The 14,844-nt window shown below is 38.2% G+C and overlaps 1 protein-coding gene across 2 annotated transcripts; it reads left to right on the top strand.

Moving 5' to 3' along the window:
• Positions 1 to 293: 293 nt before the first annotated feature.
• LOC134537408 (CD9 antigen) lies at positions 294 to 14,061 on the top strand. 2 transcript variants are annotated; one of them, XM_063377793.1, is made up of 5 exons: positions 294 to 581; positions 5,146 to 5,340; positions 5,458 to 5,631; positions 6,896 to 7,105; positions 7,799 to 14,061. In XM_063377793.1, exons 1-5 carry the CDS (start codon positions 516 to 518, stop codon positions 7,952 to 7,954), a joined length of 801 nt encoding a protein of 266 aa, XP_063233863.1. In that variant the 5' UTR covers positions 294 to 515; the 3' UTR covers positions 7,955 to 14,061. The 2 variants fall into 2 exon arrangements, with proteins under 2 accessions (XP_063233863.1, XP_063233862.1); XM_063377792.1 differs by lacking the exon at positions 294 to 581 and adding an exon at positions 2,694 to 3,149.
• The last annotated feature ends 783 nt before the right edge of the window (positions 14,062 to 14,844 follow it).

Below are 14,844 nucleotides of genomic sequence, written 5' to 3'. Positions count from 1 at the left end.
GGAAATAAACATCCTTCCATATTCCATAATGAACATAGTAACAAATCACCTGACAAACTTTATAATCAGTGTTGCTTATTATTATTTTGTTAGCTTAATACAGAGAATAAGATATTAAAACCTAAACAGTTACACGGTATGTGCCTTAAAGAATAGAACATAAAAAAATGTATGTAGTTTGGTTTTTTAATTTCTTCACAATTACGAGTTAATTTTATCGCTGCGTACTGCTGTGCTGGCGAGGCAATTCCAGCTGCATATCACCCTCCACGTGACGTCAGACGCCTGCAGCCAATGAATGCGCAGTGAGCGGGAATGGTCTACCTTATATTCTTTAATTACCTTGAAGTGTAGACAGATCGTAATGATCGGTGATGCTTATATTTGGGTGTTTTGAGAACTGAGTATGGTTTGAAGTGTGATTTTAACTCACTGAACAAAGGTTACGCTATTACAGTCTTCATACGGTTGACTCGTATTATTTATTGTCTGCAGTCAGCTTATAGAACATAAAAATGGGCTTGTCAGGTTGTTACTCGCTGATAAAGTGGCTGGTAATATTAGTCAACTTTATTTTCTGGGTAAGTCTAGTAATATTTTTTAAAATTTAAATACGTATTTAGTCATTGACAGTTCTTATTTGTGAATTATTTACTATGGTTTTCACATGCATATTAACCCGATATGAGTAATTATGTATATATTACCGTTTCAGCTGTTAAAAATGAATCACGTACGGTTATAGTGCTTTAGTAAACATGCGATTAATCATATTGTCAGCATGTATTTTTGTAACAATCATCATTCAAAACATTTTTTCTATATAATTTAATAAGGTAATTAAACTTAATTGATTATAAACATTCTTTTATTGATGGTATTAACTACATCAGGGTTGTTTCAGTGAAAAATGACCACTGTGTAAGTGTTCTTGTGATCAGAAATTACACTATGGATATAGTCATATTACAATTCCATGTAGTAAGCCTGTTTATTTTTGGCAACTTTGAAAATATACTTAGACTTGTTAAACTTAAGAGGAAACACTTTTCATAATTAGCCTGCAATTTTATTATTAAAGAAATCAATCTTAATTTTTACTAGTAGCATTTTAGGTAGGTACTATTATAAGAATTATTTTTTATTGAAACATCAAGAAGTTTGTAATTTATTGATTTTATTTTCTTTTATTTTCGACGATCGGAGCATGATTGTGTGGATCTCGTTCTTTGACATCCTACATTTGAAAGAGTTTCCCTTGCCACACCCATGACAAGTGTGTGTGACTAATAGAGATCTGAGGTTGGGCTTATATGGAGGTGTGTCCTTGACTGAGTCGTGTGTGAGTGGGAGTGCAGAATCAGCTCACAGTTTCCAGATGTAGCCAACTGTTGCAAATGAATTCTGGCCTACGCATTGTCGTATGCAAGCCAGTTACCTCACTAATTTTTATTTATTAATTTACTTAGCAATCACTTATTTATATTGAAATGTAACAAGTTTGTAAACAAAGTAAAATTTTAAAGGAGGCTTAATTACTTAAATGTGTAATTATATACACGTATTTGTTTTGAGTGGTTCAGACTTAAAGCTAATAGGCCTACATATATATTTATATTTTAAGTTACATTTCAAGTTTTGATATTGCCAAATAGAAAATTTTGAAATGTTACCTATGTTGTATTCAGCTGTCAAAATTAAAAGTTTATATTGATGGTTGTTGCCAGTGAAACAGTTGTATATAGTACAAACATGACGCTTTGAGACACTATTGCATTAAATACACATTGTGAACGAGGAGGGAGTGAACCTGTTTTGTATTCACAAGCTGTGAGTCTCGCCACACAGCAACAATAAGGTTTGATTCATGAATGGAATGTTAATGTCCTTAGCTTGCTTCTTATTTCGAAGAAGTTGGTTCCTATAATGGCCGTGGATCTTTTTGTACGCTGGCCAGGGGAAAAGTATACAGTTATAAATCGTGTTTATCTTCTGCATCATGGTTTTGGATTAATTTGATTTGTGAGAGAGACATTTAATTTACTTACTGTTGATAAACTTGACCTACAGCACATGTTTCAAAGTAGAATGTTTGAACTAGCTAAGTCTTGTCTGTCAAATATATTAAAGGTCCAACGTAGTCTGATGTTACTTAAAATTAGTGGTTATCTTACAAATGATCATATAATTTCAAAATATATATGTAGGTAGGTACATATTGTGATGCGGTGGATTAAGTAATTATTTAACTTGTATTCATATGTGCAAATCTCATTAAGGTGCCTAATTTACTGTCACTAAGGCTAATGTTGATTTTATGTTGATTTGAATTCCCTGTAGCAATGCCTCATAAGCTCACTTGGGCCACGCCTTCTGGGATTGCAGTAGATGTATAAAACATTTCCTTGCTAACAGCACTGTGTATTCCAAATAATAATAATAATCATCACTTTATTCCAGTCTTCTATCTCCTGCACTCCTTTAACTATCTGCTCTTCCCATCTCCTCCTTGGTATTTGTTTGGGTTCTTCTTCCTGTCTACTTCAACGCCATCATTTTCCTATGCAGCATCTCTCTTCCCATTCTCTGAACAAGGCCATACCATCTCATTCTCGCTTTTTCAATGATGTTATTCAAGTCCTGTATTCCTGCTCTTGCCTGCACCATCTCATTCCACATCCTGTCTCATGTATTCCACATCCTATCTCGTGTATTCCACATCCCGTCTCGTGTATTCCAGATCCTGTCTCGTGTATTCAAGATGTTTTTCTTAACCCTTATCCGAAGACATGCTTGGTTATCACATAGTCTCCTCCTGCAGTGTCAGATTTGTTTACGCTGTCTGGCGCTAGATATGAGGTCGCAAAGATAACTTGGGGTCGTAGTGGCACCACGTCACCAGATATGTTTCTATCTCAGAAGTGATAAAATGGCATCTAAACGAACATGTGTGTGTGTGGGCGATCCAGATTATGACGAAACTATTTCTAAGTGGTTGAAAGATATTGGCAGTGACTTAAGTGATGAAAGTGTGTGTGGAAAAGCAATGTGTGATGATTGCAGAGCAAACATGTGCAAATACTGTACTACAGAGTGACTTTTCGTACAAATTTAATGTTTTCAAACAATGTTCGACTAATATATTTTATGTAAAATGCCATTTTCAAAATATATAAGTATGCATGTGCTTTCTGGTTAGCTAGATTATATATTTTGTTGTGGTATAAGCATTGGTTATGCAAGGAAAATATTTGGGGGAAAAAAGTAATTTCTTTTTGTTGGGAAAATATATCTGTTGTAGATTTTATGAAAAAGTCTTATTATTTGTAGAAGTTTTCTAGATTTTGTTTTGTCACTATATCTATATTTAATAGCAAATAAAACTTTTAGGCTACCATCTGCTTATTTTTTTAAAAAAAAAGCAAGTATTACAAATATGCATTTTTAGATTTATTTGAGCAAGCACCAATGGAAAAAATTGTATTTTATATTTGGTAAATAATTATTTACTAATTTATTTTTAAATTTAAGTAATTAATAATTATAAAAAATGCATGAAATAATTTTACATGGAACAAAAATAATTTCTTATCAGTTAATTTCTACAAAACATTTTGGGGTCTGAGAGGCACCACGTCACAAGATATGTCAAATAATTTCACATCTCCGGCTAAGGGTTAATGTAAATTTGTCCTGTTATTTTATATCCAGGCTTTACCTAAAAGCTTGCTGTGCAGATTAATTAAAGTAAATTTTGTAGATTGGTAGGGCAGTAAATATCGTTTATTTTTGTTTCATCATTATAAACTAACATTTCATATTGTACTTTCTTTAAAAAGTATTAAAAAAATTTATATATATTGTTTGTATTTAATTCAATTCAATTCTGTCATGTGTGTGCACTCGTACAACGAAAACCCACGAACTGCAGCTAAACTACATGAAAAACACACATTTTATGAACTGATTCGCATGCCACCTATTGTTAAATGGTTGCAGTAACTTGGAAACCTTTGCGGGCATGCGCATAACAAAACTCACCGAAGTTTCATCGCAATTGGATGAATAGTATAGGAACGCATACGGGATAAACAAACATTGGTTTTTATTTGTATAGATTAGCATCAATACAGCTACAATTTGTTTTGCTATCCGTTTGCTAACAAGTTGACTTCTGCTTCAAAACAGACGCCCATCCCATAGACTAATGCTCCCATAGATACCACTTGCGTACCGCCCATTATACATTATCACACCTAGACAGTAACATTCATGTTTCAGAAGTCAAGTGTGCAAGTTTTCATAGAGATCGAATGAACAATGCATCAACAATGAAATGGCAAAAAATCTTTCCTCAATGTGATCTGGCTGTTCAATGAAGACTTCCTCCTTTATAGGACTGTGTAAATAGGCAGCTGTTACAGCTAAGTGTTCTTGTCCCCAATTTCCTCAACACACACAGTCATCAGCAATCTTATGGACTCCTTTTTTTGACCACAGAGCTGTAAGTTTCTTCGTAATCCTTTCCTGATATCTGATCAGTGCCCTGTGCCACCAACTTATACACATTTCCATCTTCATCTTATTTCACTTTAAAAACCCACTTAGGACCTACTAAAATAGTTTCTTTAGACCTATGTACTAATTTTTAACTGTTAGTGTCTTTAAAGTTCTTTATTTCTGATTCCATAGCCTCGAGGCATTTGTCTGCGTCTTCCCCCAGTAAGTGTGTTCAATGTTCAATCCTTAACCTCACCTTCAAAATATCGACAATCTTACGTATCTAGTCTGGAAATTACATATTTTGAAATACTTTTCCTTTTTTCAAGTTACAGGGACGGTAAGGCTGAACCCCCTGAAAAGACACACTCTTCGGAATGAGACGGGGCGTCAAGTCCGTCTGGCGCTATGAAATCATTACTTGGTGCGCGAGTCCATGTAATTGGTTTATTCAATTAGATATCGATACCCCCTAGTTGGACTTGATATTCGTCGCTCAGAATGGTGTAAGTGGTCCGAGGGAGTTTGGTGGTGTAGTTCCTCGGAACTCCACAGCGAGAGGGTGAGCGGTGCTGGTGCTGTCCACACGGACCCCACCAGGTATCTGCGGTGTCGTGACGGGCTGGTGTGCAACGCTCTGTGCAGCTGGTGGGCCTGGCGGTGCTGGTGCTGTCCATATGGATGCTCACGGACCCCACCTTCTACCTGAGCGTGGCCCAGGACGAGTCCAGCTACAACACAGGGGTGTACATCCTGCTGGCGGCCGGCCTGCTCATGTTCGTCGTGGGCTTCGTCGGCTGCTGCGGGGCCTACAAGGAGTCCCCGTGCATGCTCGTGACCGTGAGTTCGTGCTGTGCGCCTGGGGCATCCCGAACCCGATACATGACGACACGTCGTCGGCAGGTGTGTTTGAAGGTTTGTCATCGTGAAGGCGCAACGTGAAGGGTCGTGTTGCAGTTCTTCTGTTTCCTGCTGATCATCGTGGTGGCGGAGATCGCGGCCGGGGCCTGGGGCTACAGCCACCGCGACGCGCTCGAGGACTACGTCACCGAGAGCGTCAAGACGACGGTTCAGAACGAGTACGACGTGGTCAAGTCCCGCACCCAGACCTTTGATGCCATCCAGCAGGGGGTAAGTTTTGTGTGAACACATTTTTTTTTAAGAGGTTTTGAAATTTTCTTTTTGCCTACATTTTTAATGTTTACGCTTAACTATCGGTTAAAGTGAGCACCGAAGTGATGGGCAAAGCCAGAAGCTGGCGCTACGTGGGCCGCAGGACTCGGCAGTCACGTCACGTGACCCAGCGAGGGTCTACTCGGCCAGGCTGTGACCATTGTGACCTCACGCCCCTTCTCTTCCCCTTGATGCTTGTGTTTACTTGAGTTCCTGCCCTTAAGCTCGGGTGGTTTTGAACTAACTTCATGATTAAAATGTTGACGTAACTGATGATGGTTCATCTGTCCTAAATAAAACATGAGTGGATCTACTTTGAAGTGAAAATCAAACAACCAGTAGTGAATGACATTACAAATTCGTCCCCACGAAACTGGTAGCATTTAACAAAATTAAATTTGGTACAAACTCTTCCATTGGTGTTCGTAACGGTTTTCACAAAATAAATAACCAGTGATAAAAACATTGAAACACACAAAATAATTACAAAAAAAGAAGGAAAAAAACCGTAGTTGACAAAATACTTAAACTTGGAGAAAATTTTGACATAGTCTTTTTTGCTAAGAGTCTTTCCCATATAGTGGTTTTTCAACTAAGCTGTTTCTATAGCTGTAAATTCTCATTTTCCAGCGGCAAGATACAAGTTTTTCGATTGCAATGCGATTCTTTTTTTTTTTTTTGGTTTAGAGGTTTTGGTGAAAACCGTCACATTATATTCGGGTGTGTACATTATTTTAGTTATACGTTGACATGCCTTAAAAAAAAGGGAAAAGTAAGTTAAAAATGAAATGACTTGATGTAAGTTTTTGGACATACGCCATTGCTAAGCACCTTTTCTGTAGAAGAAAACAAAAAATAAAAAAATAAAAAAAAATAATAAATAAATAAAAATACCCAAAAGACAAAAAAAAAACAAATTAAGCAAAAATCTGCTGTTGTCACCTGGATATAGGTAAGAACAGCAAATTTTTGCTTAATTTGTGTTTTTTTGTCTTTTGGGTATTTTTATTTTTTAATTTTTTTGTATTTTTCTTCTACAGAAAAAGTGCTTAGCAATGGCATATGTCCAAAAATTACATCAAGTCATGCACTCCCACTGCACGAATCTTTCAAAGATAATAAAAATGAAATCGGAGAGAGGGAGAGGGAAACTCGAGGTGGAGGGTAGCTGCTCCCGGAGCGGACGCGAGTGAGTGAGTGTGTGTGCGTGTGCGGTGCGCAGCTGCAGTGCTGCGGTGCCAAGGGCCCCGACGACTGGGAGTCGAGCCGCTACAACATGGCCAACCGCGACGCCATCGAGCGCATGGTCTCCTCGGCCTTGAACAAGTACAGGATCCCTGAGAGCTGCTGCGTGGACCCGCAGTCCGCCCTGTGCCAGTCGGCCGCGCTGGGCGGGGGCCAGGGCGTGCCCCCCGGGGTCATCCACGGCAAGGTGAGTCGCTGCCGTCGGCCGGTCCGGGTCGTCGGTAGTTTGGGGCAGTATTGTGTTGTGACACAGGACAGCTTGTCAAAACACTGCGTAACACTGGAACGCAAGTTATATCATGGAATCAAGTAGCCTTTAACCAAAACTTATTTCAAATCATAAAAAAAGGTAATCTTTTATTGTTTGAAATTCAAGGATTGTCGTTATTTCCGGACAAAATAATCATACCAAAATTGCACGGATCAGAAAAATTAATTTAATTTGTTTAATTGTGCATCTCGTATTGAATCGCTTTTAAACCACAAATGCTCGCGAATTTACTTTTAATGTATATATATTTTTCAGACCAATTTTAGCACAAATTATTTTATCGTAAAAATGTGGCATTAATGTTATAAACGGCTTTTATAATAATGAAAACAATTACACCGAAATCCTCTGTTTTAAAAACGAAGTTCCACTAAAGTAAAACCATAAAAATCTCGTCAATGGCTGTTAGTTATTGTCCCTCAGTGACTTCCGAGCCGCTTGGTCGATTGGTCGCACGAGTCTCCCACCAGAACTATCGAGGGTGTTTACCTCGCAAGTTGCATGTGGCAAGGGCTCGTGTCGTCATCGCTGCCTCCCGCCCGTGGTCGGTCGGAGACCAGCGAATGCCCGGCCCGGCGGTAACGGCTAGGGGTGTGTGTGCGAGCGCAGGGCTGCATCTCGAAGCTGATCGACACGCTGCGCCAGCACATGAACGTGGTCCTGGGCGTGGGGCTGGCCATCGTCGTCATCGAGGTGCTGGGCCTGGTGTTCTCTCTGGCGCTGTGCTGCGCCGTGCACGGCGCGGAGAACCGCTACAAGGCCTGAGGCCCCTCCCTGATGCAGTGAAATTACCAAAAAAAATATTGTTAGTGCTGCTGTTCCTGCAGTGAACTCAACAAGGTTTTCGAGTTCTTTGGCTTCTTTATTTTTTTAGTTCCATCTCTCTCCATGTGGTTCCATTGCTAAAAAATTTTCCCCACGTGCAACTAATGGGCTTTTACTCACTCCGGTATTCGTTTATTTGCATGTACGTATCGTACAAAAATTTTTTGATGATATTCTTTTTTTAGATTTTGTTTCCTGGACTTTTTTTTTTTTTTTTTTTTTTTAAAGTCTTATTGGGAGTCTCTCAGTCTAATTATTTTTTTGGAATAGACTGGAAGTCATTCGTCAATTTTAGAACAAAATCTTCCTCCCTCAAATGTAGCAGAACTGCATGTTTTTTTTTTTTTTTTTTTTTTTTTTGTGTCACATTGTAAAGTTTGTGTAGCAGTAACATAGAGAGAGTTTGCAGCTTCTCACTTACAGGAGATCTATGTATAAAACTTTATAAAGACTGTTCGCGCTTTTCCGTGATCTTCTTTGGCTGGATCTGATTTTTTCTTTAACCGTTCCGTTGTGATGCTAAGGTCTTGTAGGTCAGTTACTTAGCTGCATTGGCTTGAAGGTAAGCACTGAATCTTAAGTTTGAGAACATTTTGAGTAAAATGTTGAACAGTTTTTGTTTGGAAACACATTTTGTGCTAAATCCTGTAGATGAAGCTAAGAATGTTCTGAACTTGAGTGCGCTAGGGTAGGGATTCTTGCCGTGCCAAATGAGGTCGTGCAGACGGTCAGTACTAGGTGATTGGTAATCGGCTAATGGCACATCATTAGGATTGTAGTCACACGCCAGATTGTGTGGCCTCCCTCGCAAACAAAGTATTTAAGTTTATTTTGTTGAGCCACTAGTGTCTTCAGCCGGCAGCCAAGTATTTCTGGTTCATTGAGGTGCAGTGTACGTCGGTCCCGGTCAGGAGTACAGTCTGCGCAAGCCACAGGTTTCTCCGCACCGCACTATTGTTACACGTGTGACACTAGTTTCCGGGAGGCTTGGCAGGAAAAGACGTGCTGATGAAACTATTCGGTGACCCCAGATAAAGAGCTTGTTCGCAGAAACTGTCTGCTGTCGAGGGGGTCTCGAACGGTGTGTTTACCGATGATGGCACTCGATCTAAACAAGAAAAACCAACCAAATGTGCTGCATTCATAGAGTTGTGTCTTGTCAGTTGGATTGGCTCTACATTAGTTTCAGTTTACGATAGTAGAAATAAAAGGTGGGTTATTCAAGAACTGGAATTACTTGAAATAAGTGTGTTGTTGCCTTCAGAAATCCTCAGTTCGTTGTTTTATATTTGTCGTAGGCGTTGTGTGTGTGTTGCAGCTATGTTTCTGTATTGTTATCAAGACCTTAGTGCATCAGAATGATAGAATCCTGTATTTGAGTCTTTTGGTTCTCGATTATTTAGGAATTAGTTTATATAATTTTAGATGTATTTTTTTTTTTACAATTTTTTAATTTAACTATCATTAGTACATAGGTAGCTTTGCATTGAGTAGGAAGGTACATAGTTGTTTGTGCCATTACTTCAGACAAAAGCCCAAATGTAGTCGAATGACACAAATGTCAGTTTATTAATGTCTTTGACTGTTAGCTGATACATTCTCAAGAAAAGGGCACGTCAGCATGTCTTTGTCGATTAATCGACCCTTTTGCCATAAGTAACTGCATGCCTCAAAGTGAAAACCAAATATCCGTACATTTTAAGTGTATTTAAATAAATGTATTTTCTTATTGTGAATATTTACTAAAGAAAGAGGGTTTAGAACACTTCATATGATGAGCTTTAGTGCATGTTTTGTAGTTTAGCTTGTATGTAGTGGCATTGATGTTCTTAGTGTACATATGTTTTCGTGCCAAATGAAAATCTGACAATCCCACCTTGTTGCTAATGTTGTGCCAGTCAAAAATTTGCATAAATACTTTATTATTTTATTTGTGTGTGGAAGTGAGAGGCTACTACACCAGTAGCAATTGGAATAAGAATATTTTGTCATGATCATGTGTTCAGGTTCTCAGTTGTAGTGGCTGGTGTGTAGAATGGAGTGCAACTGTGAGTTACGTACTTTAAGACGTTCTATTTCAAATAAACAGTTCTTAACGCGACCTGGTTTAGCTAAAATGTGCATTTTTTTACCAAATGGTTGTAGTTAACTGCACGAGAAATTCAAAAATGTCGTGAAAATGGATTGATGTGTACGTATTTCTTTCATCAATGGGTAAAAAAAAAAATTTATTAAGTTTTGGTAAAGCACAGCCTTGTGTTTTTCTTTCAGGCGAGTCTGGTAAAGCTGTGTTTTCATTGGGAAACTAATTAAATTTGAGGAAGTGTTTCACAACTGTAAACCTTTCTTTACGTCTTGTGTTTATGGGTTATGCAAGGTCCCTCGCTGGCCAGTGTCAGTATGATTTAGTGTTTTGGGATTTAGACGTTTAGGGTAACTGCGTGATCAATTAAGGGAACACAAGATAGTTGTGTATGTTAAAATTTTTGTAATTCTGCTTGGGTTTTGGAACTGCTGGTGGGCGTGTGGAGAGCCACGAGTGCCCGAGATGCATTGGCCCGGACGATTGAGGTCTGTAAGGTGTGTAAACCAGCAGAAACGACCTGTCTCATCAAGTTTGCTCCTTGGTTGCTACTGTGTGGTTGCACGCACTCTGCCTCATGCCTGTAATGCTTACGAATGCTTCGGTCGAGTAGAGGGATGTGTCTGGCACTGCATCCCGCGGTCTGTCGGGCGCTAGAGCAAGATTGGTAAATGTCGTGCAGCTTTGTCCGCGTGTTCGTGCTTTCCGCGATGCCGTTGTCGGGTGTGGTCGCCCTGGAGTTCTCGAATGCTTTCCCATGTAACAATCAGATATGTGACATGATTGTATGATTAGTAATAATGTTTACTGGATGTGTTCAAAATCTGTGTACTGGGTACAACTTGACAAGACTAATATACAAATAAAACTTTAGGCTTTCGTGATGGTAGGTCTATGTAGGACAAACCTATATAGTATATTTACATAGTATAATTTTAAAATAACATATTTTTTACATCTGTGCTTCATATACTATAGTTTTTGAGAGTTTCTTTGTGGACTGTAGAACTAATCGCCAGTGTTGCATATGGCACGAGTTTGTGTTCAGGTGTTGTGAACCTCACCATGTGATGGTGTCTGAAGATCTGAAAGCTGATTGGCTGAAGTTAGGTTCCATCACTGATATTTTTGTGAATGAAAAATTATAGTGATAGTTTAGACATGTGCAACAACAACAAAAAAATATGCTGCAAAAATAATTTTACTAAAAAGTAGATGGGTAGTATTATTCGTTAACTGTGTTTTTTTATCTCAGGTATTTAGTTTTAGTTTTCCACTAACCCTGTAATCTGTGTACTAGTTTGTACAACTATGTAATAAGTAGAGTTTAAAAAAAAAATAGATATATATTTTTAAGTATACCTACGTAGTGAAACTGTTGTTAAATTGTGATTGCCAGTTTTGCAATTTGAGCTTAGTAATGGCTGTTTGAAAAGTAAGTATTTTGCAGATTAAAACAAGCATTGTCACCATTGGCTAGAAAACTATTTTCTCTGTTGTGTGGTGTTGTACAGAACTATATGCACAACTAATTATTTTAAATGCACAGTTGCAACTGAAGTTATATCTGCCACAATTTTAATTGGGAATTCTCATTCAGAGGAATTGTGCAGAGAAGTGGCTCTGGGGAAAAGCTAATAATAACTAAAGTGCAAGTTTGGTTAGGTAAGTCAGCTACATTAATAATATGTATTACATATTAATTAAACAACCTTTCAACCAGCCTTTCACTTCAGATATTTTAATTTTATCCCAGAAGCCACTGCTGAATTAATTTAAGTTTTTGAATACATTTTTGTTACATTAAAACAGTTTTTTTTGCATAAAACTGTCTTACATGTTTGGTGATATGTTCAGAACAGAAGTTACGTATCTGTTTCTAAAATCAAACTTAAATCAAAAATTTAAAAATTATTAAGTGTATTCATGGAATGCATTTTGTTACCTATGTAACACTTTCAGACCATTAGTTTTGAGTGCCAAAGTCTTGTGTTCAGCAATAATTTTTTAGACATATATATATACGTTTATTGATTTAGCTAGATGTAGCTTGTTATATAGTACAAGTTGCAGTGTGCGAAGTTCTGTGTTGAGTTGGGAGCCAGCGATCAGATTGTTGATTTTCCGATGCTTAGATGTTGGGTAGTGAATGTTATGGTTGTGTCCAGTTTGGACGAATTTCAGAATTTTATTGACGTTGGAGGAGAAAATGTTAGTAATTGTTTTGTGTGTTTGGATACATAACCTGCGTTCCGTCGCTATTCAGTTCATCTGTTCTCACACTGTCCACACACTGCAGGCAAGTGTGGAGATGCCGTAGAGTGGTTGCACAATAAAAAGGAGAATAGTCTTGTGCCAGGCACACGTCGTACACTACTTTGAATTCATTTTTTATGAGTATTTTTTGTTACTTCCATTTAAGCAACTATGTATACCATTAATAATTATTAAAACATTGGAGAAAACCTTGAATGTTCTTGAGGTAATTCTGGTTTATAGCTTTAGTACAAAATCAAACTCTCTAGTCTACGTGAATATTTAATCAAGTTCTCAAAAAACTAAATTATTTCAAAATTGATATTATATTTCAAACTTTTTTTTACATTTGCTGGAAATGAACAGTGTTAAAGGCTCTGACAGTGAAGATAAACCTAAAGACCTGTTTCCTGGCGCAGTTATGTGGTACGACTTTTAACACTTGTCTTGTGCCTGGCAGTTTTATTAGTAACACAAGGACTTATTTGATTGCAGCCTGAAGGGCGTGAGGAAAGATTTTGAATTAAGAGAAGTGTTTTATGTTGTAAAACTACTATTATTCAGATACATCTGTATTAGCTGATACCAAAAATTTTACTCTTCTGCTCAATGCTAATTTACACTAAAGCATTCGCTCTGAAGTTTGAACGAAACAGGTTTCACTGAATGTGTAAGCTTACCACTTTCGAGTTTCAAGCAGTGGACTTGTGTGGCATAACCTTTTTCTGTTGGCTGCCTTGCAGTGTTACCACTACACTTCTCTTTCACACAGCGTGGTTGTGTCAACAGTGGAATGTGGTGGACAGTGTTCTTTGTTGAGTGTTTTCCGTCTAGAGCTAGCTTACAGTAACAGAAAGTGTTTGAAGGCAAGATTAATGTTAAAAAGTGAATTTTGCTAAGTATTTCTATTTCATGTTGAGATTAAAAAATGAAATTATGGAGATTAAGTGGTATAACTGCTAATTTGTAAACAGTATTTTTATGTTTCTGTATCAAAGTTTATTCAGGGAAAAATTTTGATGTACACAAGATTTGTGAATCCAGTATGTTTTTTTCACTTTATTTTCCATAATAACACATGTATTTTGAGATGAATAACTAATTTGCAAGAACAGTGTGCATGCAGTGAGTTTTATAACTATTTTAATGGTAAATTCAATCTGTCATTGAATATTGTAAAAAAACCATTACATTGTGTAGTTAGGCAAAATTTGTTTCATTTGTAATGACTAATGAGTGTACATATCAATTTTGCTGATTCCATAACATTTTTCTTAAACTACACTAAACAAATCGCCTCACTGTTCATGCATACACACACTGACTCTGTTACTGTATGAATGATTTGAGTGAACTAGAAACAGAGGTGAAGTTATTGCACTGAGAAGCAAAACATGCAAGACTTGTAGAGATTATCATGTTGGTGATTTTAAGACTACTTAATAAGTTACACCATCTCCTGATGTGGAAATGCTCTTGCATCTTACAACAGTGTGTTCATTTTGCTTTAATGCTTATGACTTAATATTGACTACTACTTACTCATATACAGTGTACATTTTTGTGTAGGTATTGTTTATATGTCTTAATTTTTTGTATACAATTTTTGAAATAATTTTTAATATGTTGATGATTGTATCATTTAGTAACAAGAATCTCTGTTGTACAAATGTACAATTAATGATAATAAAGTTATGTCTACAAAATAGATGGTACTGTGTACTTGTCGGAGCTTTGCTTGGCCTGTGTCGACGCTAGTGGTTGGAGGGGAGGCGCAGTGTGGGTCGGATCCACGACGGACTTCCAGCAAGTCAACCTGCAGCTATCTGTCGAGAGAAACTATGAGCTTGAGGTCAAATATTTTTTTTTAGCCCCCCCCCCCCCCCCCCCCCCCCCCCCCCCCCCCCCCCCCCCAATACCTTATTCACCCACAGAAGGGTCAAACCATTCAATATTGGGCAAAAAAATATTACAAATTCACTGTAAGGGGGTCACCCTTGGATAAGGGTGGCATTATATATACCTGTCATAACTAGAGTTCCATGGACACAAGTGAAGTTCTGTTCCTCGGCTTATTCGCGCGTAAGAGATACTGCACTGGTGTCTGCCCTCGGCTCTCCTTCCGAGAGGGAGGGACCAGAGACGCGGTCCACGGCTTGTGAATCAAAATCGCTTCCAAACCAGTCGAGAACTGCTGCAGCCAGTGTTTGAAGGTCCATCCCAACCTGCTGGCGGGAGAACATTGCAACGGGGATGCAGGCATGCGGAGACTGTAACCTCGCGAGAGGCTGTTGCTCACACAGGTACAAAAAGCCGCGAGTTGTCAATGGGGCGGAACGTATGGTGGTCTGACTAAATCAAATTTTTTTACCTGTATTCCAACGAGCACGTCTCCAATTGCACCGAAGGCCGAATGCACACATCCAGGATGAAATGCTTCAAAGTCAAGTTTAAGCCTTAGGCAGATCTGTTATGGATTGGGCCCGCTCAC

The sequence above is a fragment of the Bacillus rossius genome, chromosome 12 (genome assembly GCF_032445375.1).
Source record: "Bacillus rossius redtenbacheri isolate Brsri chromosome 12, Brsri_v3, whole genome shotgun sequence".
In the NCBI taxonomy this organism is placed as follows: Eukaryota; Metazoa; Arthropoda; class Insecta; order Phasmatodea; family Bacillidae; genus Bacillus; species Bacillus rossius.
Note: the sequence above shows the minus strand (reverse complement) of the source record. Positions and strands in the feature narration are given on the sequence as shown.